Below are 24487 nucleotides of genomic sequence, written 5' to 3'. Positions count from 1 at the left end.
AAGGTTAAATTAAATAAAATTTAGAATTCAGTTCTTTATGTCACACCAGCCACGTTTCAAGTGTTCAATATGGCTAGTGGCTTTCAAACCGTACAGCACAGATAACAGGATACTTTTGCCATTACAGAAAGTTCTACTGGACAGCAAGGTACCAGAGTTTTCAAAGGATATGGAGAAAAAAGCAGGAAAGGAATCTGAGAAGAACTTAAGTTTAGAATAGAAAAGCAGCATTTTTCAAGATTAGAATACATATTTTACTTACCTGAGGTACAGTAAGAAAACTCTTGATTTCTAAGTACTGGTGAAGTAGACTGTTGTCCTCTATTCTCAATAAACCATTCTCCAACAGATCCTACAGATTAAAATATATGCAGAGATACAAATATGGTAACATCAACAGCTGTATTTGTTAACATGACTGTGTATTTAAATTATAATGGTTGCAAACAAATCTTACCAATCCTTTGGAGAAAACAGACTCCTCTGTTCTGGAAGAGAGTATTAAAATTTATCAACATGGTTTTCTAAATTGCTTTAGAATTATAAAGCAAAAATTGAATTTTAAATACTTTAAAAAAGCATATTAAGGAGAAATTCTTAATTTGAAATTCTTAAGTTGAAGAACTTAATCAAAATTCTTAATCCACCTTTGATCTGTCTTTTGATTTGGCTACTGATAGCAAAATTTACCATAATCAGTCCACTCAGGGCTTATTTCCTGGTATCAGATCAGTAGAATTTCAACACCAAGTGCTAAGAAATAAATTATGCCTGATATAATGCCATGTATTCTAATTGATTAATTGGTTAACTTTTAAATTCTTTATATATATCTATATATAAAGTAATGCTTTCCATTTATTTTTTAAAGGTTTACAATCATTGTTAATGAAATATTTAAGATCTGTGGCAAAAAATATGATCTTAGGCTCCAGGTTCTTGTTCTAACCATAAAAGGAATTAAAAGTGTTCCGTTTTTTGCCTCAATGACTAAACAGTTTGGAAATTTTAAGACTATAGAACTGAGTATTAAAATCAATACACATTCTCATCTTATGTATATAACAGGAACTGTGTAAAATCATTAACACATACACAATACAGTAAATTTACAGAGTTAGTAACTACTTGTGCCAGGAGACCCTTGGAAATTCCTGCCTTGTAGGCCGAGGCTTTGGACATTTGCCATGTAACAAATCTTCCTTCACCTGGGAAGAGACGGGATTAATAAACTGTCACTAGTATTCCTACAGGATAGCACTGAAAGGCCCTGACTGATCTCAAGAGAGAATTTCAACATGTTATAGAAAAAGAAAACAAACCATAGAGTTGTGCAAGATTCTTAAATATCTGGGAAAACTGCATACCTGTTACTTGGTAATTTTTTTTTAAAAGATAAAGTTCTTCTTATTGGTGCCTCAAATGAGAAAAGCCATTGAATGATATCACTGTCAATAATCTAAGCTATAAAAGGTAGAGTCTTTCAATGCAGTTCACAGATTGTATCCATGAAGCAAAACCATGGATGAATTTCTTTCTTGACCACCTCTCCTTAGATTGGAAGAGGCTGCAGTGGGATAGAGGTATTTTAATTTACCAACTTCTGAAATAAGCAAAGAAACCCTAGAAGCAGATCACTGGAAATTTCCTTAAAAGACAATATTTTAATATTATCTTTAGCTTAAAATAAGAAATTTTGTTGTAAACATCCCTTTGGTTCATTTCTGTCTCTTGTGAATACTTGCTTCACTATTTTATAAAATAATTAATTAACTAGGGTCTGGCAAAGACAAAGTAGTTTCCCTTGATCTTGACAAGGGCTATTTTAACACTATTATTTAATTCTGAGATGCCACTTAAATAATCTTACCTTTGTAAAAGGACTTCAATATGCCCCATATTAAACTGCAAAAGATATGATGGGCTAAAATAGAAAAAATGTATATATAAATACATACACATATACATGTACTTTTAGAAGCGCATATCCACTCAGGATTACATTAATAATCCAGTTAAAAGATGATGGCAATTTAGACCACCCTCTTGGCAACTGGCCCAACAGCTTCAAACCAGGCTCAGTTTAACACTTTCTGACTCTTGTCCCAATCATTCCTTATGTCTATTTCAATGCCTCCCCTCCAACCCTTTTTACTACTGATGATTACTGGTTTTAAAAAGATTATAGGCAGTAATACTTAGAATAAAAATAGGTTTTGTTTAAACTTCACTGAAAATGTACTAATACATTAATAAATATATGTTGGACATTTGATAAATGCGTTTGATGCTATTCCTTTTAGAATACATAAACACTAACTCCTACCTTAAGACCATTGGAAGCTGATCAATACTGATGCCCTGTACAAATACTAGATATGCCAGAGAAGCCATAGAGTCTGATAACTGTTTGTCTTCTTCTTCCTCAAATTCAAGATAATCCCAAATCTTCTTTTTCCTTCCATGATTAAAAATCATTTTGGGAAAAGGGTATCCAATTGCTGACAAAAATCCCTGTGAAATGGATAAAAAAGGAAGCTACAGCAGACACTCTACTGTGCCCTCTCACACCCCATATTCACGTCCTATATAATCCTCTCCTCTTGAGCGTGGGTAGGACCTGTGAGACTTGCTTCCACCCAGCAGACTATGGCAAGATGCCACCCCATGATCAGATTGTGTTCTACAGCAAAAGTGAAGCGATTTTTGCAGATGTAATTAGAGCCCCAAATCAGCTGATGTGAGTTAAGAAGGGAGACTATCCTCTGTGGGCCTGACTTAAGAGGAACAATGTTTTTAAAGAGGATCCAGGCCCTCTTTAAGAGTCAGAAACTCACCTCTGCTGGCTTTAAAGAACTAAGCTGCCAAGTTATGAGGGGGCCTATTTAGAGGGCTATCTGGCAGGGAACTACAGGCAGCTTCTAGAAACTGAAAGTGGTCCCTAGCCAGCAAGAAAATGGAGTGTGTGTATGCTCAGTAGCTCAGTCATGTCCGACTCTTTCCGACCCCATAAACTGTGTGGCCACCAGGCTCCTCTGTCCTTGGAATTTTCTAGGCATGAAAACTGGAGTAGGTTGCCAAATGGAGACCTCAATCCTGTAGCTTCAAGAAGATGAATTTCTGCCAACAATCTGAAGGAAGTGAGTAGGAAGATGAAACAGTTCTGGAAATAGATGCTGGTGATGGTTACACAACAATGTGAATGTATTTAATGCCACTGAACTATACAGTTAATGGTTAAAATGGTAAATTTTATATATGTGTATATTACTCAGTCATGTCCGACTCTTAGTGACCCCATGGACTGTAGCCACCAGGCTCCTCTGTCCATGGAATTCTCCAGGCAAGAATACTGGAGTGGGTAGCCATTCCCTTCACCAGGGAATCTTCCTGACCCAAGGATTGAACCCTGGTCTCCTGAATTGCAGGCAAATTCTTTACCATCTTAGCCATCAGAGAATATTTTATAATTTAAAAAATGCTTCAGAGATACATGAGAACCTAAACACGTGAGACATACAAGTATCATGAAATGCCAATAGACTAATCAAATGAAGAATACTCCAGTAACAATGCTCTACCGACCACTGTCTGCTGGATATGGACTGGCTAGTAGGCTCTTGTGTTTTAAGAGAAAGAGAAGCATCCCCACGTGTGTTAACTACTACAGTTTCATGTTTGTTTTAAGAGGGGAAGGAAAGGCAAAAAGAGAGACTTAAGAAACACAAGATTGCTCCTGTGCCTTTTATTCTATTTCTAGTGTGCTAGAAAGCATCTGATCTTCAGTGTCCAATGAAATTAACCTGAGTTTTGGCTCTACCACTTATTAGCTGTGAGATACTGGGTTAGTTCCTAACCTCTCCAAAGCCTTAGTTTCCTTATAAAGAAAATGACATAACACCTATGTCAATATTTATTGAGAAAGTTCCACCAAAAAAGTTCAAGAAAGTTAAAGGCCACAAGAAACTACTAAATAGAAGTCAAAAGGGAATGACAAAAACAGCTAAGTCAGGACGAACACTGATGTTCCACATAATCACTAATTTATTCAATAAATACTTGAGTGCTAGGCACTGGGCCCAATATTGTGGAGAATGAGAAAGCTAAATAAGACTTTTCCAGTCTTCAGGGAGTTAAAATCTGCCTATCCCAGATGGCTCCATTAGTCATTTCAAAACATAAAAAAGAACCATGGAAACTCATCCCCAGTCACAAGAGACTGCTATTCAGCTACCAGATGCTAAATACATATTGATTTTCGAAGCTACACATTATTATAGCTATAAAACAAAAACTGACTATATTGATTCCAAATGTCCTATTAATAATGAAGTTTCATTTCTTTATCCAGCCAGTACTAGATGTTGTTCTTTTCCCCGCAGAGTAAGGTTAGCCTTTTAAAATTTCGTTATATGTAACCAGATTCTACAGTGCTGCTGCAGATATTTGGGGTTAACCTGTGTCCCAATTAGAGCCTTCACTGTCTATCCACGTATCACTCAACTGACTTGCTCAGACCCAACATACCTGACCCGCTACAATTTCTCATGGCAGTCTTTGCCCTCTCATGGAATGTTCCTATGCTGCAACCCTTGGGGCATTCAAGCAGTACTCTGCCAAAACAACCTGTGCCAGAGGGATGGCTGAGATGTGCCACATTTACCTATCCTTCAGCAGCACCTTCTCACTTCATTTCGTGCCCCAATTTCATCTCTATTTCTTAACTGCTTTGTGCTTCTTCACTGCTGGCTCTACTTGTAACGCTCCTTCCACTGAGATCTTAGAACCTCTTCCTAACACCCTCAACCTCTTCATAGGATGCTTGTTGTAGCTCAATGCTCTAATTAAACCAGACTGGTTTCTGGTGGGAGCTGCTCATTCTCTCCCATCTCTTACATCGCACAGCCAGAAAAGCAGCAGCAGGAAGGGGTGGTATGGATAGAGGCTTAGTATTATCTTAGTTCTTCCTGCACTCAGGCAAAAGCACATATTCCTTTGAAGCAGATGTCATAGTGCCCTTTATCTGTCCTCATCTCTGTCATATGCTGACTTTCTGGTCATTTCCCCATGTTCACTGAAGGCTGGTATCTGCTCACATGCCTTTTCTCTATCCAGCTCCTGCTATGATCCTGGAGTTATGCAGATAACTCCTACAGCAGGTCAGCCTCATGGTGTTTCTGACCACTAAATTCTAATGACCTTAATTTCTAATCCATTTTGGCACCAAATTCTATCCTGGATCTCTATCAACATTTGGAACTATTCCATATTAGATACCTAAACTCCAGCATCTCATTTTCTGACCACAATTTCTTATCTCTCCTACCAACCTACTTATCTACTTCTGACTTCTCTAGTATTATGATGCCTTCATTTTTAACCTACCCATCTGTCCCTCCTTAATCCACTTCTTTCTCTAACCAACCAATGCACTATTATTTGAACTATCTGCACCCTATATTTCCTTTAGCTACGTGTACCCAATAAAATGCCAGCCTTGGAAAGACAGCTACAATTCACCTTTCTACTTCAACACCCAGACAGCTGATACTACTGGAGAAAAACCACACAAATACTTATTTCTACAGCTGTGGTCTTCAACAACAAACGCCAAGTGCTCAGCACTACTGACTAATGCTTTCCTGGTCTTCTACCTCTCTTTTCATTCCACTCAATATTCCAAATCTTTATCAGTTTTCTGAAGCCCCCTGTTCAATCCTCATTTCTACCTCCTCATTCTTAAGAAATATGAGGCCAGTGGGTCTGATTCCCTTGATGATAACACTCCATTTCTGCTACAAATTTTTCTACATGCATATCTGTTCTACATGTTCTTCCTCTCCAGGTGTCCTCGATCCTGTGCCCAGCTGTCTGCTCTCCTCCTGCCACATTACTTCAGTTATTCCATAACACTTTTCTTTTCCCCTCTGATGGTTTCCACCCCTTTAGCCTATAAATATGCTCAAGCCTCCCTATCTCTCCCAATTACCTTCATGTCTTCTCTACTGCCTCTTCCTTACTCATCCAAACTCTTCTAAAGTATAGCTTATATCAGTTATCTCCTTTGTCTCATTTTTCATGTACTCCTTTATCTACTCAACTGATTTTTGTCTCCCACAGTCCACTGAAATTGCTCTTGCTAAGATTATCAATGGCATCTACTTCCTAAATCCAGTGGATGCTTTTCAACTCCAATTCTATAGACTACTTCTGCTGCATTTAACAGTAGCAATCATTTCTTTCTTTCTAAACTCTACCGCTTCAGTTTCTGTGATATTTTCATCACTGCTTTGCTCTCCTTTCTTGGTCTCTCTGATGGGCTTGTTTATGAGCTGGTACCCTACAGGGTAAAGCTGAAAGCTAAGTGCTGAAGAATTGATGATTTTGAACTGTGGAGTTGGAGAAGACTCTTGAGAGTCCCTTGGACTGCAAGGAGATCAAACCAGTCAATCCTAAAGGAAATCAGGCCTGAATGTTCATTGGAAGGACAGATGCTGAAGCTGAAACTCCAACACTCTGGTCAGCTGATGTGAAGAACTGACTCATTGGAAAAGACCCTGATGCTGGGAAAGATTGAAGGCAGGAGGAGAAGGGGATGACAGAGGATGAGATGGTTAGATGGCATCACTGACTTGATGGACATGCGTTTGAGCAAGCTCTGGGGGTTGGTGATGGACAGGGAAGCCTGGAGTGTTGTAGTCCATGGGATCGCAAAATTTCAGACACGACTGAGGGACTGAATTGAACTGAACCCTACAGGGTTCAGCCCTGAACTCTTTTCTCACACCGATTCACCTCTTTAGGTTAATCTCATCACTCTTATTCAAAATTTGCTCCTTAAAAACCTGCTCTGTCTGGGTATTAGATATACATATATATATATATATTTTAGAGATAATTGTTAATCTGGTTAGGGGTCATATGGCATTGTGGTTATGTTTTTTAAAAAGTCCTTACCAATTAGAGAAGCATACATAAAGACTCACAGACGAAATGATATATCTAGGACTTGCAATAAAATACTACAGCAAAAAGGGGGGAAGGGATAAATTGGGAGACTGAGACTGACATACACACACTACTGTATATAAAATAGATAACTAATAAGAACCTACTATATAGCATAGGATCTCTACTCAATACTCTGTAATAACCTACAACGGAAAAAAAAATCTAAGAAATCGTGCATATGTGAATAAGTGATTCACTTTGCTGTATTGTAGAAACTAACACAACACTGTAAATCAACTATACTCTAATTTAACACATTAAAAAACACATTAAACCAACTTTACATTGCTTATCAACTCCAAAAGAAAAGGGGGGGGTAGGCTAGATAAAACAAGATTGGCAAAAATGTTAATTGTTAAAGTGAGGCAAGGGGTACATGAGACTATGTTACATTGCTCCCTCTACTTTTATGAATGTCTTTAAATTTCCACAATGAAAAAAAATTTAAAGCACAGAACCCCCTACTCCTTGCTTGTGTATTCTCTATCTCAATTACTGGAACCTATACCTGTCCTATTATTAAGCAAAAAACCTTGTCCATAACTCAACTTTTTTACTATTTTTCTAAATTCAGTCTATGACCAAACTTTGCAATTTTATCTACTTATTAAGTTCTCAAATCTGCCTTCTCTTCCTTCCATTCTCTTATCATTCTCTCTTAACTTAACTCTCATCATTCTCACTTAACTCCCAAAAGATACCTAGCCAATCTCCCTACTTCCATTCTTATTTAAGTTCAACCTCCATTACAGTGGTGAACTCAGAACAGTTTGATTACATCACTTCCAGCTTTAAGTTTCCAACTTTCATAGCCATGTTCTTAAAACGGGGTACATATATCACAAATGGTGAAGTCTGTACTGTTTCCAGAGGTTTATAGTGTACTCTCGCTTGCCACAATGAAGCCCCAGGTTTTTATATACTCCTGGGAAAAATCCATTCCCCCTCCCTCTTCATCACTCATAACCTCTTCACTACTATTTAACTACATATCTGTTTATATCAGTTACCAATCATCTCTCATTTTAGAATCTAGCTTCTCTAAAGTTCTGGCATCTTCTCTCCTAATTCCATCTCTCCTCAAATTTCAAATTCTGAATACAGAGGGCAGACTACAAGGTATACACAAATTCTGACTAAGCAGAGGTGTGGTGCCCCTACCCCTTGAACATGCTCAAGAGTCAACTATATGTTAGGATCTTAAAAAAAATAATAATAATAAATATATATATAAATAAAACTATTAAAGGAGCAAAACATCTGGAAGGTGGTGTGAGATAACAAACTATATATGGGTCTCTGCTACTGGTTGTTGGCACAGTGTTCCTGTTGTTGTTCAGTCACTAAGTCGTGTCCAAACTTTTTGCGAGCCCATGGGCTGCAGCATGCCAAGCTGCCCCCTCCTTCACTATGTCCCAGAGTTTGCTCAAATTCATATCCACTGAGTCAGTGATGATTAACCATCACATCCTCTTCCGCCCTCTTCTTTTGCCTTCAATCTTTCCCAGCATCAGGGTCTTTTCCAATGAGTTGCCATTTCACATCAGGTGTCTAAAGTACTGGAGCTTCAGCATCAGTCCTTCCAATAAATATTCAGGGTTTATTTCTTTTAGGATTGACTAGTTTGATCCCCTTGCTGTGGAAAGGACTCTCAAGAGTCTTCTCCAGCACCACAATTTTGTCAAAAGCATCAGTTCGGTGCTCAGCCTTCTTTATGGTTCAACTCTCACATCCATACATGACTACTGGAAAAACCAGCTTTGACTGTACGGACCTTTGTCGGCAAAGCGGTGTCTTTGCTTTTTAATATGCTGTCTAGGTTTGTCATAGCTTTCCTTCCAAGGAGCAAGTGTCTTTTAATTTCATGGCTGCAGTCATTGTCAGCAGAGATTTTGGAGCCCCCAAAAATAAAATCTGTCACTGCTTCTACTTTTCCCCCTTCTATAGTGATGGGACTGGATGCCATGATCTTAGTTTTTTGAATGTTGAGTTTTAAACCAACTTTTTCACTTGCCTCTTTTATTTTCATCAAGAGGCTCTTTAGTTCTTCTTCACTTTCTGCCATTAAAGTAGTATTATCTGCATATCTGGGGCTGTTGATATTTCTCCCAGCAATCTTGATTCCAGCCTGTGATTCATCCAGCCCAGCATTTTGCATAATGTTTCAGGGTTCCTGAAACCTTTTCTAAGTGATAAGAGCACTAGGAACATCTGTTCTAATATTGGTGTCTAACCCTGTCCTTGACAAAGTGCTCTAAAACCTCTGTAAATTTCTGTTATAAGACAGTAGAAGCATCTTTTGTTCTAGTAAAGAGACTCTGAGTGGGCACTAAGATGGCTCCTGGGTAGGGGGTGGTAACCAGAAAGAACAAGCCATGATTAGAAGCTTGGAATTTTGAGTCCCATCCCCCAGTTCTAGAGAGGGGGAGGGACTGGAAATGGAGTTAATGTTTTATCATGTCTAAATGAGGAAGCCTCAATAAAATCCCCAAAATAGGAATTTCAGAGAGCTTCCAGGCTAGAGATCCCAGTGTCCTGGGATCATGATGTATTCCAACATCATGAGACTAGAAGCTTAGGACCCTCCAACACCTCGCCCTATGTAGCTCTTCATCTGGCTGTTCTTCTGCATCCTTTATCATATCATTTAATAAACTAGTAAAATAAAGTAAAGCTTTCCTTTTAATTCTGTGAGCTGTTGTAGCAAATAATCGAACCCAAAGAGCAGGAGGTCACGGAATCTCCCATTTGTAGCCAAGCCAGACAGAAGTTGCGGGTAAACTGGGAACCTAAGACTAGCAACTGGCATCTGAAATAGGGAGCAGTCTCATGGGACTAAGCCCTTAACCTGTGGAATCTGATACTATCTCCAGGTAGTTAAGTGTCAGAATTGAGTTAAACCGTAGGATGCCCAGTTGGCACTGCAGAATTGTTTCATATGGGGGGAAAAAACCCACACATTTTGTGACCAGAAATGTCAGAAGTGAAGTGTTTTGAGTGAAAGTAAAGGAAAAAGACACAGGAAAACTGCAGAATTTTTCTGTACAGGTGTTAATATTATTTATATCTGGTTATTGAAATTATTGCTGTTTATTTTTCATCTTTTTGTTTAACTATGTTCTACAAAAAATACATATTGCTTTATTAACATATGTGTCAATTTACATGTCCATGTGCCGCAGATGAGAATATAGCAGGTAATATTTTAGATTACAGATTTTATAACAAATTAAATTAGCTGTACTTACTATTATTTCGGATGCAAAACACTTTAAAGGATCATCTCCAGCTTCTTCAGACTGCTCAAGGAATTGTGCTGTCAGCAAAGGGCATTTCAAGCTTTTCAAACAACTAAAATTTAAGAAATAGGTAACTATTGAATACAGCACTTCCTAAGTATAAAATAACTAGTTTTCACATGAAAAATAACATAAATAACATGAAAAATAACAATAAAAAATAAAATAACCAATAACTCAATGGCCTGTAATGATATAAGATTTTTCTTACTACTAATGGGGAGAGATAAGAATACTGTGCTAGACTCACTGTGCAGAAAGTCACTTTCATGTCTGGCCTATACTGATGCGTACTGAATATTTGTCTTAGGACAGTGCTAGTGTATATGTAGTTTTCATAAGTTCGGGGAAAATCAGGACAATGCAGTAATTTTTTTCATAGAGCTGTATTTGTTTTATTTAGAAAACCAAACTTTATTCTGTGATTAAGCCCTACCTATTTCTTTAGTTAAAATGTATTTTCTTTCATGAAATGAGTTTTATAAATGGTAAAAAAGAAAAAAAAAAGGTCTAATATCCTAGCCTGACAAGATAGAAAGCTGACAGCAGTTTTAGTCTCCCAAATTTTAAAACTAAAATTATTGGTACATGTAATTCAATATAATCCAGTCCAGCACTGTCTAACAGTCCTATATATAATTAAAGCCCCATATGTAATTAAAAATTTGTTAGCTGTCACACTAAAAAAGTAGTAGGAGACAAGAGAATTTTAGTAATTTATCTTATTAACCCATATATTAGAAACATTATTTCAATGTTATCAGTATAAAAATTATTAAGATATTTTAGTATCTCTTTTAAGAACAGGTTGTTGAAATACAGGGAATATTTTACACTTCCAGCGCTAAATTTGGATTAACCATGTGTCAAGTGCTTGACAACAATACACAGTACTCCTTTGCACAGCCTATAGTACCCCTGGTATGAATGCTACTGGGTTCTCTGCTACTGTTTTTGTTATCAAAGTGGAATTTCAACTGTCTGGTGCATCTTTTGCTGCTTTCAAAGGGAGAGTAAAACATAATTCCCCTGGAAAAAAACAGATTCTTTGAGCTACAACTATCTATTCTTCCACTGCTATTGTTCACTTACCATAAGTAAAGGCAATCTATAAAAGAATATAAGTAAACTAAAAAAAATGGATGTTTGTTTTAATTTTTTTGAAAAGTGAAAGTTGCTCTGTTGTGTCCTGCTCTTTGCAACCCCGTAGGCTGTGGCCTGCTAGGCTCCTCTGTTCATAGAATTCTCCAGACCAGAATACTGGAGTGGGTAGCTGTTCCCTTTTCCAGGGGATCTTCTAACCCAGGGACTGAACCTAGGTCTGCTTCATTGCAGGTGGATTCTTTACCATCTGAGCCACATGTACATATGATATTTAATTTTTTTAAATATCATTAAATGCCCATGTTACATCAACTGAATTCCATATTCTTCTAAAATTCAAATTTTGAAACTAGATTTACTTTCCATCACAAATAAAGGAACATTTTAAATAACTGAACTATCAAATACTTAAGTTCATTATGAATTGTTCTTAAAAATATACTTACAATTTCAGTATTTCATCTTTTAATTTCTCATTTTCCATTGAGTTTTCCTTGTTATCAATGACATACTCCACAAAAGGTTTAGTGAACTCTATTAAGGCCTTGCAGCACTGACAAAGGCCATAGTCATCTGCCTGTATTTGTTCTTTTGAGTATGGAACAGGAAGGAGAGAGAGCTGACTCCAAAGTGTAGACAATGCTAACCCAACTGAATATGCCTTGTTGTTACGAAGTTTCTGAATCACTAAAACAGAGACCAAGTTATTACTTGAGGCTGCCTCATGAAGTATAGTAAACAATGAAGAATAAGTCCAATAAATGCCAAATTACCACATACAGTTTCTCCCTCACATTCTGACAACTCTGATATCAAGATGACATATAACAGCCTAACTGGCAGTATTTTTTTTCCTTCTTAGGGGTGCATAAAATAATAACACACCTTACGATCATGGCACTTTACAACAGATGCCATGAAATTTTGGTTAGGTATGTTCTTACCAGGTTACATACTTAAAACTTAAAGAAGTAATTCTTTCTGTAGTCTTTGGTTGTTATAAGCATAAAATAAGATCAAGTATCTTATAAACTATAAAGCACTGTAAAAATGAAATGTAGTAGTATTAGATTTTTCTTTCTAGAAGACTTTAAATATTTCAATTGATACAAATCTGCGGGGCATTCACATTTAAAACAAATTTACTCTAGTTTCTGATCCCAGGTCCTTCTGATAGACTGTGTTACATGTTGGTTATAAAATGGTAGTCTCTTCCCATGCACAAATACTATATAAAATAGTAGTCTCTTCCCATGCACAAATACTATCTGCCTTGGTTGCCAAAGTCGATTACTTACCAGTACTTTTTTTTTACTCAGTCATGAAAACTTTTCTTTCCACTTGTTTCATTCTTCAGTAATACCTTTATTATTCCTAATCCCAACCTCCTAAGGCAGAGGCTGAGCAATGCCCTGCCTGATACCATTCTTAATAATTAAGATACAAGGCTACCACAACAAAATCAGATTGAGCAGTGCAGAACAGCCAAAACATATCCTTCAAATATGTTTACAGGAAAAATTCTAAATATAAGTTGCAGATAGGAAGGTTAAGCAAAAAGCTATAGGTTACAACAAAGCATGTGAAATGGGGCATGACATTCAACAATTTACTGGGTACCCACACTGTGCCAGGTATTGTCATCTTTCTATGAGCAGCAGGATTCAATTTGGCATTGCTATTACTAGTTTAAGCAGAGTACTCAATAATTAGGCATAAACTATACTTTGGTAGACTGTTGACATCTTGGAGTAACGTCAAGGCACTTACACAAATAAAACAAGCAACACTTAGGTATCAATATACTCATTACCTGTTTGTAATGGCTGAAGTAAAAGAAGAATAATTTGGGATATCTGTTTTCCGGAGGGCTCTTCAATCAGTTCAAGCAAACCCAACAATAATTCCTTTGGATTACATAACTATAAAAATATTCACAATTGAACCTGTTTAATACAAGTTGTATTTAAAGCCACATTATTATTATTTTTAAAAGGCATATACTGAGATAATATAATTATTTTTGCATATGAGTAGAACATCTCATAAAAATGTTTTTCAAAAATACACTGGCAAAACCCAGAGTCTGTGACTCTATGAAAGCAAACAATCAAGGTCTCCTAATGGACAGCTACATTTACGAGACTTAAATTACTGATGAATGGAAAAGTTAGAGAAATAGGGGAAAGGACAGCCTGATCACCAGAGCTGAGGTTTCTTTTGAGCTTTGATGTCTATTCTGAAGGCTGCCTTCATTTCCCAGAGCTTCTAGCAGGTGGGACATTTCTATCTCACACTGCCAGGGTGTTTAGATGAGTGCAGAGTCTCTTTTGTCTTTCCTGAAGAAACAAAACTTTGCATTGCTTTCTGACTGGTCTTATCACCTCACCTGCCCTGTTTTTCTGAAAGCTCTCATAGTTAATAACTAAAACCTAGGGAGTTCCTTCTTTCCAAGTATATATTTGTGTTTATTTACAGTGATCTCTAAGTGGCTTCTTATAATGTACTTTTCCTTAGAATTTCTCTCTCTTAACTATCATTTTTGGATTATAACTCTATTAACCTTTTACTCAGAGCCTCTTTCTAAGGTGGTCAGTTAAACCTAATATATTTGCTACTTCTATGTCCACTGTGATCACCAGCATTCTAGGTTTTATTTTTTAGATTTCTTTGTGGTATATTCTTTTAGGGAACATACCACCGAAAAAAGAGGACTGAGATTTGATTTTACTTTCAACATTGCCAAAAGATCAGTGTGGCCATGAACTACCTCCCTAAATTATCTAAAGCATTAATTTCACATCTATATAATAAGCTACTTTTAAAAAAAATAGATCTTTTTAGGTCTCTCTTTGAAGATTCTGAATCAGTGGATCTAAGATAAGGTCAATCTGATCACACAGACCACAGCTTGTCTAACTCAGTGAAACTAAGTCATGCCGTGTGGGGCCACCCAAGATGGACAGGCCAGGGTAGAGAGGTCTGACAGGATGTGGTCCACTGGAGAAGGGAATGGCAAACCACTTCAGTAGTCTTGACTTGAGAACCCCATGAACAGTATGAAAAGGCAAAAAAAATAGGACACTGAAAGATGAACTCCCCAGGTCGGTAGGTGCCCAATATGCTACTGGAGATCAGTGGAGAAATAACTCCAGAAAGAATGAAGGGATGGAGTTAAAACAAAAACATACCCAGTTGTGGATGTGACTGGTGATAGAAGCAAGGTCTGATGCTGTAAAGAGCAGTATTGCATAGGAACCTGGAATGTCAGGTCCATGAATCAAGGCAAATTGGAAGTGGTCAAACAGGAGATGGCAAGAGTGAATGTCGACATTCTAGGAATCAGCAAACTAAGATGGACTGGAATGGATGAATTTAACTCAGATGACCATTATATCTACTAATGTGGGCAGGAATCCCTTAGAAGAAGTGGAGTAGCCATCATGGTCAACAAAAGAGTCCAAAATACAGTACTTGGATGCAATCTCAAAAACGACAGAATGATCTCTGTTCATTTCCAAGGCAAACCATTCAATATCACGGTAAACCAAGTCTATGCCCTGACCAGTAACGCTGAAGAAGCTGAAGTTGAACGGTTCTATGAAAACCTACAAGACCTTCTAGAACTAACACCCTAAAAAGATGTTCTTTTCATCACAGGGGACTGGAATGCAAAAGTAGGAAGTCAAGAGATAGCTGGAAAGAGAGGCAAATTTGGCCTTGGAGTACAAAATGAAACAGGGCAAAGGCTAACAGAGTTTTGCCAAGAAAATGCACTGGTCACAGCAAACACCCTCTTCAAACAACACAAGAGAAGACTCTATACATGGACATCACCAGATGGTCGACACCAAAATCAGACTGATTATATTCTTTGCAGCCAAAGATGGAGAAGCTCTATACAGTCAGCAAAAACAGACTGGGACCTGACTGTGACTCAGATCATGAACTCCTTATTGCCAAATTCAGACTTAAATGGAAGAAAGTAGGGAAAACCACTAGACCATTCAGGTATGACCTAAATCAAATCCCTTATGATTATACAGTGGAAGTGAGAAATGGATTTAAGGGACTAGATCTGATAGACACAGTGCCTGATGAACTAGGGACAGAGGTTTGTGACATTGTACAGAAGACAGGGATCAAGACCATCCCCATGGAAAAGAAATGCAAAAAAGCAAAATGGCTGTCTGAAGAGGCCTTACAAATAGCTGTGGAAAGGAGAGAAGCGAAAAGCAAAGGAGAAAAGGAAAGATATACCCATTTGAATGCAGAGTTCCAAAGAATAGCAAGGAGAGATAAGAAAGCCTTCCTCAGAGATCAATGCAAAGAAATAGAGGGAATCAATAGAATAGGAAAGACTAGAGATCTCTTCAAAAAAATTAGAGACGCCGAGGGAACATTTCATGCAAAGATGGGCTCAAGAAAGGACAGAAATGGGATGGACCTAACAGAAGCAGAAGATATTAAGAAGAGGTAGCAAGAATACACAGAAGAACTGTACAAAAAAGATCTTCATGACCCAGATAATCATGATGGTGTGATCACTCACCTAGAGCTAGACATTCTAGAATGGGAAGTCAAGCGGGCTTTAGGAAGCATCACTACGAACAAAGCTAGTGGAGATGAAGGAATTCCAGATGAGCTATTTCAAATCCTAAAAGATGATGTTGTGAAAATGCTGCACTCAATATGCCAGCAAATTTGGTAAACTCAGCAGTGGCCACAGGACTGGAAAAGGTCAGTTTTCATTCCAATCCCAAAAAAAGGCAATGCCAAAGAATGCTCAGACTACCACACAATTGCACTCATCTCACATGCTAGTAAAGTAATGCTCAAAATTCTCCAAGCCAGGCTTCAGCAATACATGAACCGCGAGCTTCCAGACGTTTAAGCTGGTTTTAGAAAAGGCAGAGGAACCAGAGATCAAATTGCCAACATCCGCTGGATCATCAAAAAAGCAAGAGAGTTCCAGAAAAACATCTATTTCTGCTTTACTGACTATACCAAAGCCTTTGACTGTATGGATCACAATAAACTGGAAAATTCTGAAAAAGATAGGAATATCAGACCACCTGACCTGCCTCTTGAGAAATCTGTATGCAGGTCAGGAACCAACAGTTAGATTTGGACATGGAACAACAGACTGGTTCCAAATAGGAAAAGGAGTACATCAAGGTTGTATATTGTCACCCTGCTTATTTAACTTATATGCAGAGTACCTCATGCGAAATGCTGGGCTGGATGAAGCACAAGCTGGGATCAAGATTGCCAGGAGAAATAGCAATAACCTCAGATATGCTGATGACACCACCCTTATGGCAGAAAGCAAAGAAGAACTAAACAGCCTCTTGATGAAAGTGAAGAGGAGAGTGAAAAAGTTGGCTTAAAGCTCAACATTCAGAAAAGTAAGATCATGGCATCCAGTCCCATCACTTCATGGCAAATAGATGCGAAAACAGTGGAAACAGTGGCTGACTATTTTTTTGGGCTCCAAAATCACTGCAGATGATGACTGCAGCCATGAAATTAAAAGATGCTTACTCCTTGGAAGGAAACTTATGACCAACCTAGACAGCATATTAAAAAGCAGAGATATTACTTCGTCAACAAAGGTCTGTCTAGTCAAGACTATGGTTTTCCCAGTGGTCATGTATGGATGTGAGAGTTGGACTATGAAGAGGGCTGAGCACAGAAGAATTGATGCTTTTGAACTGTGGTGTTGGAGAAGACTCTTGAGAGTCCCTTGGACTGCAAGGAGATCCAACCAGTCCATCCAAGGGAAACTGGTCCTGGGTGTTCATTGGAAGGACTGATGTTAAAGCTGAAACTCCAGTATTTTGGCCACCTGATGCAAAGAGCTGACTCATTTGAAAAGACCTTGATGTTGGGAAAGATTGAAGGCAGGAGGAGAAGGGGACGACAGAGGATGAGATGGTTAGGTGGCATCACTGACTCAATGGACGTGAGTTTGGGTAAACTCCGGGAGCTGGTGATGGACAGGGAGGCCTGGCGTGCTGCAGTTCATGGGCTCGCAGAGTCAGACACAACTGAGCGACTGAACTGAAATGAAGATAAGGTTGGATAATTCTTACATCCACAAAACTTGGGAAAAATGAAATGGAATTGCCCATCTGATAAATAAGGATGGGCCTCTTCTCCAAAGAGTTCCCTCCTATATATTCATGTACTAAAGCTTTCTCACCAAAAACATTAAAGGAAATTATAAAATACTGCTGCATATTGCAACAAAGTGAATCTAGTTTTGTTAACTTACCTTTACCAATAAATCAAGCAGCAGGAAATGACACTTTCTTTTATCATCTTCCTTCTCATTCCTTAAAAGTGATCGAACAACAGGACCAACAAGATTCCAGCCCATATTCTTAACAATGACCTGTAAAAACGTTTTCAGAGTAAAGCAAATACTGCCATCTACAGGACTCTCACAGTGAGCTTTCTTAACCTGGTGAAGCTTACAATTTCCTCAAAAACAGAAAAGATGAGGCAAGTGTGTCCATGAACATCTCCCCCTTGACTTCCTAGGACTGGCAGCTAAGAGATAACAAATTCTAAACTGGTTTTTAATACTTACACTGAGGAAAGGCAAATGAGTCTCTACTTTTAATCAGGTAAGTTAGTCTTTCCCAGGATTTAAATAGTTCCTCTATTTCCAACAAGAGAGCTAATTTGCTTTATATGAGCAGTACTTAAAATTTTCACGGAGAATTTTGCTCCCAATTCATAAAGCAATCCAGCCAACACTCATGAACCTTTTAAAGTTCACTGGAGAATCTCTAAGCATATTATAATCACGTAACTTCTGTAAACATAAAGGGGATACCACTTCATCAACTTTCTCATCTACAAACAGCTTCTATTTTCAAAGATATTTCAGAATGCTTATACAACTAAAAGTTTAACTTGTAATTAGTGATTCACATTCATTATCAAAACCACTGATTCCCTTTTTTTTCTAAAGCAATTATTTAATTAAGATGTATTATAGGCTGCCAACTGTTTGGAGCAAAGGGAAAGGATTCACCCCAGTTTCTCAACATCTGGCCTCTGGATGACATAAAAAATAAAAGGAGATACAAGAAGGTTTTATGACTGAGGAACAATTTCTAGAAATTTTCCATTAAGTACAAAAACTTGGTGACATGTTTTACTGTAACTCTTCAGCTTATTGAAATCCAAAGCAAAATTGAAAATGTTGCAATGTAAAATAAAATGTTCGTGTTGTTTTCTTTTTTAAGGCAGTAAAGTCAGTTTTCTAGCCAATTTCTAGTTTGCCTTCAAGTGTATTAGTTTTCCACTTTCTCCTGGCCTATTTTTTAAAGTTTTCTTTCTTAATTTGGCTTTTTCAGAATCAAATTTAATAAACAGAAATTTCCTGCTACCCATTCTAAACTTAGAAATCTAAAAGAACTTTTCAAAGAAAAACACACAAGCCACCCTAGAGCAAAACCACTGATTTTTAAAACTACTGGCAATATACTCCACTTCTCTGACCTGCATTCTACTTCAACTCATTAGTATTTATCAAACGTATTTGATAGGACCCTAGAATACTCTAGGTGCAGGAAGTAAAGCAAAAAACACATCAGATAAGCAATCTATCCTCAAAGGATTCATATTCTAGGTTCATTCAAAAGAAAATACATCTAAGAAGAATACAGATCAGTACAAAACTCCCTGAATGAACTCAGTCTTATAAAATAATAAAGACAGAGTATAAAGTATAGCAGAATAGTCACTTCTAACCAGGGAAATCGAGAGGCTTCCCAGAACAGGGGATGGTTATGCTAAGGCTTGTTAAAGAAACAGAAGTTTATTAGGCATGGAAGTGAATGTGTTAGTTGCTCAGTCATGTCCAACTCTTTCTGACCCTGTGGACTGTAGCTAGCCAGGCTCCTCTGTCCATGGGATTCTCTAAGCAAGAATACTGGAGTGGGGTAGCATTTCTTCTCCAGGGGATCTTCCCAACCCAGGGATTGAACCTGGGTCTCCTGCAAGGCAGGCAGATTCTTTTACCATCTGAGCCACCAGGGAAGCCCATCTCTGAGTATAATTAAGAGAAATTCCAGATTTGAATAAAATTTTACATATCTGAGTTGAAAAAAGGATTGTGGCAACATATCACACAATCATAATCTCAGCTGCAAGTTCCCCAGTAATTATGTAAATAATGAATCGTTATGAGGAAGGAGAATACTAACTATCCAGAAGCTACATCTTGTTCAGTTTAATACAAACAATTAAACTTGTACAGTTTAATATTACCAGGTAATAATAATTATTCCCAGTTGACAGATGAGAATGTCAAAGTTTAGAGATTACTGAGATGCCTCATGTCTGCTATAATGTGGCAGAGTCAGGATTTGCACATAAGGCTGTCCCACTCCAAAGCCCACAGTTTTCCCACTGTATTAGTGGTTTCAATGGGGGTGCTTTTGTTCCCAATCAGGGGATATTTGGTAATGCCTGGAGACATTTTAGTTGTCATTACTGGGGTGACAACTGCTACAAAATATCAATAGTACTAATATTGAAAATCCCTGCACTATAGCATCTTAGGACAAACTACCATTCCTGTGACTTTAAAAAACACTTTTTTTTTTTTTTTTTACACAAAGTGGATTAACAGTAAGTCTTGATCAATCTTGACTGTCACCTTTCTTAGAAAAGAAATCTAAGGTGTACTTTTAAACTCTGTCTTATCAATATCTGAACCTCTGAATTAAGAAACCACACATGGGACTTCCCCGGTGGTCCAGTGGCTAAGGCTCTGCACTCCCATGCAGGCTGGAGGGAGCCCAGGTTTGATCTCCGGTCAGGGAGCTAGATCCCACATGCCACACTAAAAAAAAAAAAAAAATTCTACATGTTGCAACCAAAACCCGGCTCAGCCAAAAAATAAACCACCACACTTTACCAAGGTGATTCTCAAGCTATTAAGGTTAAGCCTCACTATTCTCAAGTCTGTAACAATCACCTAATCTCTAACAGTCAGACACAAATCTACATCTTAATCTCCTATTTCTCTACTCTCTAAACATTACTTTTCAATTACCTGTTGCAACTTAAACTCAACATTGCCAAACAATGCCAACTTCCTTGTCCTCCATCAAAGGAACTTTCTCCCCTTCTTAAATTGCCTTTTTCTGTTCAGTATATATTATCTCCTCAGAGGCTAGAAACCCCATCATCTTTGTCACCTGTCTCAATCTCACAATCAGTCCTCTCTATTCTACTCTAAAACTTCCTGCAAGTGCTACACAGTGCTATGGAGGTTGACGAAAATTAGTTAAGAGCTCTGAAACCAGGCTGTACAGATCTAAATGTCAGATGTCACATAAAAGCTAAGTAACTTGGGGCAAGTCACTAATTTTTCAGTGACACGTTCCTTATCTAGAAAATCCTATCAGGGGATTCAGGAGAGACTAGGCGAATTAAAAGATGTAAAGCACCTAAGAGCATCTGGCATATAGTAGATACACAATAAATAGTTAACTTTTATTAATTTTATTATGATTAGCTAAAAGTAAGGTACTCTCAAAGGTTCTCCTCTGAGAATGCAATTGGAAAAAACCAAGGAGTTAAAGAAAGCATTATTTTATTTGGGGCTACAGTGGTATTACAAATACATATCAAAAACAAATGTACTAAATAAAACATCCTAATATTTACTAAAAAAAATTATAAATAAAAAGAGATAAGACCTTTGAACTAGTAAGAGATTCTGTAACAATGTATGATTAAAAGGTTTTAGTAATCTAAATACAATCAAGGTGCCCTGTATGTAATCCTAGGCCAGAATGACTAGAATGTTATAACAAAGAAAAAAATTTTTTTTTGGTGGAATCACATGGCATGCCAGATTTTTGTTCCCTGACCAGGGATGGAACCTGTGTCCCCTGCAAAGGAAGAACCCAGTCTTAACCACTGGACTGCCAGGAAGTCCCTACAAAAACTGTATAAATAAATAGGACTATAAAGTATGTTCCTTGAAACAAGATGATCTCTCATATAGGAAGTGTGGGGCTGGGATGAGTCCGAAGACAAAATTAGGTGGTGTTATAAACACTGTGTCCCACCTGTTCCTGATCCCAAGAAGATCCTTTCCCATTGTGCAGAATGATTTCTGAGACAATTATAGCCGGATGATATTGGCCAATAAGGTCATCCAGCTCTCCCAAAATATTATTTGCATTTTACTTATATTTCAACTGTAACACTTATTCTGGAGAAGCTAAATGACTTAACAGATATAAACCATCTGTTTATTCTGCCTCTTTATTGCTAGTTCTTTACATGTTTATATCTTCCACTAGACTGTAAGCACCTTAAAGTATATAATTGATCTTATTTCCTTTTTATTTTCCACAGTTTTCTACAGTGGATCTTTAAGTTGATTCTTAAATGTTTGCTGAAAAAAATGAATGGATGAATGATAGTATCATGTGCCTATTCTCTTACTAGTAAAGACTAAAAAAGTACACAGAAAGATTGTACTTACCTTATTCTTTTCATTCTGAATAATTTCTAATAGCTGATCTATGTGCCCTTCATCTATACATCTTTGGCCTGCTAACTGAAACAGGCCAAAATCTTCCTCTTTAAAGTCTTGCTCTTCTAGGATTTGCTGGCAAAAACAAACAAAAAAACAAGTATGTTTAGGCAAATGGAAATTCAATAACTATTTGATTTTTCTCTAAAAAAAGAAATCTGTTTAAATTCTAGATAAGCTGCACATAAGCATATGTATGAAAATTAGGATTAGGCTAAAAAATACTTCAATAAATCGCCTTGAAATCCACTGTGCCAAAGAAATCTATGATAAGGATCCGCATTAAAAGTGTAAAGATTATTTCCTCAAGTGACATATCCAATCTGTCTTCCTGCCTTCATGCTATTTATTCATAGGTCAAAAAAAGCAAGGATTAAATTAGATTAACAATTTGAGTGACTGCAGATGTAATTAAAAATAATCTGTGCTCTTCCCATATTCTGAAAGGTCATTAAATGTCATTAAAAACAAAAACAGAAAAAATTACTTACACATCTCTTTATGATGGACTGTAGTTCCTCCACAGCCATTCCTTATTTTTCCCAGTTTTGATGCTGAAATTGATAATATAAATACACTGTTAACTATCAGTAATACTATACTGAATTATAAGTTACTTCATTCTGATGAATTATTAATAAATACAATAAAGAAAATGGAAGGTTTTTAAAGCTGAAAATTTTTTACTGAAACGTTAGCCTAAGAAATTAAAACAAAAACCAAAACAACAAAAACCTCTTGTTTCATCCTTTACGTTTTTTTGGAGCAAAATTTTGAAAGATAAACTGAAGGGGAAAGAAATTCTTTAGTTCATTCCCAAGAGGTAGCACAAATTTACACTAAGATCTTTTAAAAGACAGTCTCCCCCGCCCCCCACCCCCTCCCGCCCAAAGGTGGGCCTGCAATCAATTCTAACTATCAGGGAGCCTTTTTCTTTTCTTCTTTATTTTTTTTTTAAGTCGCACTTGACAGAAATTGGAGTGTAACACCTGGAGGGGATGAAAGTTGGGATGCCTTCCACCCCAAAAGTAACAAGCATTACAGACCCGGGCATCTGTCTGTAACAGATGTACTGCGCCCCGCCCCATATAGTGAAATCACTGTATCGCGCGAAAACAGGCAACAGGCCGCCCTCAGGGCTATACCGCCGGGTTCCCAGCCCAGTAGTAGAGGCGGGGTTCCGCCGGATCCTCACAGCAGCCGGCTGCAGGGCGAATAAAACCCCAGCGCGCGTGCAGGCGGCATCCAAGGGAAGCCATTTCTCCCGGTTCCTGCCTGCGTCGGCCATTGGGCCCCAGACCTCAAGGAGGCCTCGGCCCCGACGCCGGGTCCTCCGCGGCTCACCTCCCACCGCGAGCCCTGGCCGCCAGGGACCCCGCGTGTATCCACCTACCGCCAGGCCTCTCGCCCCGCTCGCGGCTCTCCTCCGCAGCCGCCGCCGCCGCGCTGCTTTCCGGGTCCCTCCCCTCCTGGCCGGCCCCGCCCCGCGCTGCGCGACGGGAGGCGGAGTCTTGTGGGGGAAAGACGCCAAGGTCGGTTCCGACACTGACGACGCACCCCATGGCTGACTGGGTCGGACCGTGCTCTGCGGGCCGCAAAGCCCGGCGTTCCCGCGCCTCCCGAGATGTCGCAGGTAGGAGGAAGGGCCTGTTCCCAAGTTTGGAACTGAGGATTCGGCCCCGACAGAATTCCAGATGGAGGCATGTGGGCGCTCCCGAAAGGCTGCCCCAGGGAAGGAGATCCTCGGGGGCAAGAAGGCCAAGAGCTTTCTACCGCCGAACTGTCGCCTTCTGGAAAAGACCTTCGTCCGAATCCCCATCTCTTGACGCTAGTCTTCCAAGATTTCCCCCAAAATGGGCTGGCTGTGCTCCAGGCTCTAAGGGACAGGGCAGGAGAGGTCCTGAGAGCCTACAATCGGGGTCGTCTGAGTGGGCAGGTGACCAGGAGGGCGTTGGAAGGCCGAGTGCAGCCGGCCTTCACCCTAGCACTGGTCCTCCTTGCAGGTGGGCTGCCCCTATGGTGCCCTGAATCTCTTGAGGGGGGTCACACCCCTCTTTACCAGAGAACGAACATTGAGGGGGACAGAGAGAGGTTGCCCCTAGATCTCAGGCTTTCAGGAGTGCTTAATTATGCAACTAGGATAATGAGAAAATGCAGTCCTGAAAGAGGTACATTTTAAACAAGAAAAATAATTAGCTTGCAAAACCAAATTGGATTCCCTACTCATTTCATTTGATTTTCACACAGAGTTGGAAGTGAAATGTGTGGAGAAGAAGAAAGGATGGTCTACAGTTTATTTGGGCAAGAATCTGTCCTGTAACCTGGTGTTCGTGTACACTTGACCTACTGTTTTTTGTTTCTTTTAATGGTAGGTACTAAGCAGACAAGTGCCTTGATCCAAGAAGATGCTTCTCAAAGGTATGAGAACTACAGACAGCTGCTTTCACTTATCTGTTAATCACATACTAATTGAACCATTTGTAAAAAGTGTAATAGGTAC

The 24487-nt window shown here is 38.5% G+C and overlaps 2 protein-coding genes across 19 annotated transcripts in view; one reads left to right on the top strand and one right to left on the bottom strand.

Annotated features, from left to right (window-relative positions):
• GLMN (glomulin, FKBP associated protein) overlaps positions 1-23458 on the bottom strand; it is a 44619-nt gene extending 21161 nt beyond the window's left edge. For 2 of the 5 annotated variants that reach the window (XM_005204258.5, XM_010803295.3), the window contains exons 1-11: positions 23381-23458; positions 22479-22541; positions 21937-22062; positions 17692-17811; positions 13228-13336; positions 11861-12101; positions 10260-10362; positions 2327-2514; positions 1871-1924; positions 458-488; positions 263-352 (exon numbers count right to left, since the gene is read on the bottom strand). In XM_005204258.5, the coding sequence (XP_005204315.1) occupies positions 263-352; positions 458-488; positions 1871-1924; positions 2327-2514; positions 10260-10362; positions 11861-12101; positions 13228-13336; positions 17692-17811; positions 21937-22062; positions 22479-22517 (1101 nt within the window). In that variant the 5' untranslated portion in view covers positions 22518-22541; positions 23381-23458. Of the gene's footprint in view, positions 1-262; positions 353-457; positions 489-1870; positions 1925-2326; positions 2515-10259; positions 10363-11860; positions 12102-13227; positions 13337-14247; positions 14261-16022; positions 16031-17691; positions 17812-21936; positions 22063-22478; positions 22542-23033; positions 23133-23331 lie in introns of those variants that run through there. The other 3 variants (NM_001192020.1, XM_015464323.3, XM_005204260.4) reach the window with 3 other exon arrangements.
• A 65-nt stretch (positions 23459-23523) lies between these two features.
• Positions 23524-24487, top strand: part of RPAP2 (RNA polymerase II associated protein 2) — a 127508-nt gene continuing 126544 nt past the window's right edge. For 13 of the 14 annotated variants that reach the window (XR_003033839.2, XR_233990.5, XR_009493793.1 and 10 more), the window contains exons 1-2: positions 23535-23620; positions 24360-24405. Coding sequence is in view for 11 of the 14 variants with exons in the window: in XM_005204296.5 (XP_005204353.2) it covers positions 23548-23620; positions 24360-24405 (119 nt within the window). In the remaining 3 variants the exon portion in view is untranslated. 14 annotated transcript variants of the gene reach the window in all.

The sequence above is a fragment of the Bos taurus genome, chromosome 3 (assembly GCF_002263795.3).
Source record: "Bos taurus isolate L1 Dominette 01449 registration number 42190680 breed Hereford chromosome 3, ARS-UCD2.0, whole genome shotgun sequence".
Lineage (NCBI taxonomy): Eukaryota > Metazoa > Chordata > Mammalia > Artiodactyla > Bovidae > Bos > Bos taurus.
This window is presented reverse-complemented; position numbering and strand designations above follow the sequence as displayed.